This window comes from Electrophorus electricus, chromosome 14, assembly GCF_013358815.1.
Source record: "Electrophorus electricus isolate fEleEle1 chromosome 14, fEleEle1.pri, whole genome shotgun sequence".
Taxonomy (NCBI): domain Eukaryota; kingdom Metazoa; phylum Chordata; class Actinopteri; order Gymnotiformes; family Gymnotidae; genus Electrophorus; species Electrophorus electricus.
Window position 1 is genome coordinate 1,802,503 of NC_049548.1, and position 3,259 is coordinate 1,805,761.

General features: G+C 49.5%; 1 protein-coding gene across 1 annotated transcript; it reads right to left on the minus strand.

Annotated features, from left to right (window-relative positions):
* Positions 1-779: 779 nt before the first annotated feature.
* wfikkn2b (WAP, follistatin/kazal, immunoglobulin, kunitz and netrin domain containing 2b) lies at positions 780-2,734 on the minus strand. The gene is made up of 2 exons (XM_026999647.2): positions 2,537-2,734; positions 780-2,303 (listed from the first exon to the last, which is right to left on the minus strand). Exons 1-2 carry the CDS (start codon positions 2,732-2,734, stop codon positions 780-782), a joined length of 1,722 nt encoding a protein of 573 aa, XP_026855448.2.
* Between the last annotated feature and the right edge of the window lie 525 nt (positions 2,735-3,259).

Consider the following 3,259-nt stretch of genomic DNA (forward strand, 5'->3'; position numbering starts at 1 on the left):
ATTTCACCATAACAGAAAGGTGCCATGGATATGAATATGATATAAATGCCTTAAAAAGCTGTAACAGACTTCACGCTGAATATAATACAACTTATCCAAGTGCACACAACAGACCTAATCCTACAGTATATTACATCAGCTTTATTGTGGAATGTCACTAAACACCTGTAAAATAGACATGTCTGTTTTCGACTAAGGTAAAAAAGTATGAGAGAAAAAAATAATCACACAAAAGTTTGCACACATAAAAGTATGAAAAATATATAGATTTCCAGTAAGACCCACCTTGAATTTAAAGGGCAGGCATGAGGTTCCTTTTGAAGCAGAGGGAAGCAAGGATTGGGATTTGGCCTACCAGCTGGGTTTGATTAATGCTTCCTATGTCCACAAATGTGTTCTTTCACTTTAACCTGAGAGATATTTAGCATGTTTCTTATGTAAACTTCAAAGGTTGATGTTGTGTAATTGGTTATATTTCCTAACAAGCTGCAGAAACATAGCTGTGTCTTATACTGGCATATCCAACCTTGTCAAAGCAAACATCTTAACTGGACTGGAATGATATTACAAACGTACTGCATATAACAGAAGGACTTTAAAACAGTGGGTTTTAGCCAAAGTACAGGTAGTGAAATACAAGCAGAAGTGGGTAAAGTACAGAGTGAAAACCAAGAACAAGAAGAAGTAAACATGAAAGTGTTGTCAGTTTCTCCTGCATACACTTTGCATACTTCCTAAACAGATAAATGGACCACCTGAGTTTTTGGAGGGGATAACAGTCAGTGTGGGCCAAGTGCAGTGCCCTCTTGAACAAACTCTTTCAGGATGTCACACGTGTGTTTGTTGATGACCTCACGCAGCCGGCGCACGCGTCGCATGCTGAACGGGCTGACGAAGCTGTCCTGCCGGAGCACGGCCATGCCATCACGCGCGTCACCCATGACGATGAGTTGCGTGTCCGAGGCAGTGACGTTGGGACACGGGCAGCTCCAGTCCATGTCCTGCAGCGTGACCTCCAGCGGCTCCTTCTGGAAGAACTTCAGGCCCATCTTCTCGTCCTTGAGGATCTCCTCCACCGTGATGAGGGCGTGGCCCGTGTTGTCCTCCTCCACCACCTCTGTCACACGGCCCAGGATCACAAAGTCGCTCCTGCAGAAGCTGCTCACCATCTTCTGCCGCGGTCGACATGGCCTGCAGCGGTGGTGTCGTGGAAAAGGACACGAGTCCTCGCACGCCTCACGACTTTCGAAGTTGTTCTCGTTGCCACCGCAGCCACCGAAGATAAAGGGCTTACACTGGCGGAGGGTGCCACTGTAGGCCCAGCGTGGCTCGTAAGCCTTGCATGGGCCCTGCTGGCTGGGCAGGCCACAAGGGGGCGCCAGCTCGGAATGGCAGGACAGCATGCACGACTCATAGGTGTCAAAGTGGTTCTGGTTGCGGTTGCATTCGCCGTAGATGAAGGTGAAGCAGCTGTTCCTCTTGCTGTCATAGTACCATCTCAGCTTCTCACCACCACAGCTGCCACTGTCGGGCACCTTCAGGCACTCCTGATCGGGGAAGCGAGTGGAGTTCTTGAGCTCCCCTTCCTCGACCAGGCTCCTCTCGACCACGGAGAGTACAAAATGGGCTCGGACTGAACCACCAGAGTTTGTGGCAGTGCAGGTGTAGACGCCTGTATCCTCCAGCCGGGTACTGTAGACCACCAGCTGTCCGACATTAGTGACGACCACATTTCCCAGGACATTATTGGGTTTCATGATCATGTTCTCCTTTCCTTCCTGTTGCTTCTCCCAGGTTATCTCAGGCTTTGGCCAGCCAGCCACATCGCATAGAAAGCTGGCCGTCTCACCCGCAAACACAGACTGCTGCGCTGGATTTCCTGAGATGACTGGGGCTTGCACACCCAGAGGTGTGGTGTGCAGCAGGGCAGTCGTTGGCAGGGCCGTGGTCCCTGGAGGCATAGGGCTGGTGTTGGTGGGATGTGACCTGCAGGTGACTACAGCCAGCGAAATGCCCTTCGTGCAGGCTTCTGCGTCCATGTAGCACTTGTTGTAGTAGGTCATGCCGTCTGAGGCGCAGGTGAAGCGGGGCTCCCTCTCGCAGCGGTCCCTGCACCTGCACACAGGCTGCCCGCTCCAGATGTGGCATTCGGAGCCCTGCTGGGTGCAGGTGAACTGCTCACAGCTGGCCTCTTTGGGCCTGCCCTGGGGCCCTTTCTTCCCTGTTGCATCCACATAGCGGGCTGCAACGCAGCTCTTGCTCCCACATACGTTCGAGCAGCACTTTTCCAATGTTTCACATTCCTAAACAGCAGAGAGCCAGTTCAAGCTTTTACATACGCTTTTGGTTTCCCATTCAATTTATTCACTTAATATTCAGTATTCAGCAGCTGACTGAAGAAACTTTGAACGTTTTGACGTCCTGCGCTGACGTCTAAACCGAGCTAAGTAGATATGTGTGATCCGAGTGGATCAATATCGAATCAAATGTAAAATAAATAAATAAAGCACACACATGAACTAACAAATACACTCACCTGATCAGACTCGCATTCCCGCGTGCAGGTGCTCATTGCGTCAACCCACAAATTTGGGTTCATGTCGTTAGGGCAGACCCCCGCGTGAGAGTACGCCACATTTGGCAAACGCATGCCTTCCACGCTGCTTTCCCCATGAAAGATTACGAACTGCCCAGCCAATAAAGCGATCCAACAGGGAAAGAGCATCCGCAACATTCTGAAGGAAGCAAATTGATCTTAGTAAACGAAGAGTTATTTTCTGTGACTTATTAAGTTTGTCGAGTTGAGAAATGGCAGCGCGTTCTGCGGTGCCAAATATTCTTATCAAAAAACCGGCTAGAGATTTAATAGCTTGTGCACAGAAGCGTGTGGAGATCCTGGTATTTATACCCCAACACTTCAGACCTGAGCGAATACCGTCTTATACAGGCTATTCTCCTGACCACAGAACTCGCCCTTACGCGCACATGACAGTTATGAATTGCTCTGAAGTTCATGAGTGAGCCTTAAAAACATCTGTCCTAAAGTTGGGTTGGTACTGGGATACCTGCCTGGATGAAAAACTTCTGTAGCCCGCGTTAACCCTTTAGATGCAGACTTGTATGCGTGCGCTATGGAGAGTGTGCGCTAGAGAACCGCGCGCAACTCTCGTTTGGATGGCAGTAGTAAGTGTGTGGAGAGGTGAATGCTGTCTGACGAACAATGTTTCAGCCTTAAGCCCAACGTATTTTCAAGCCCAAT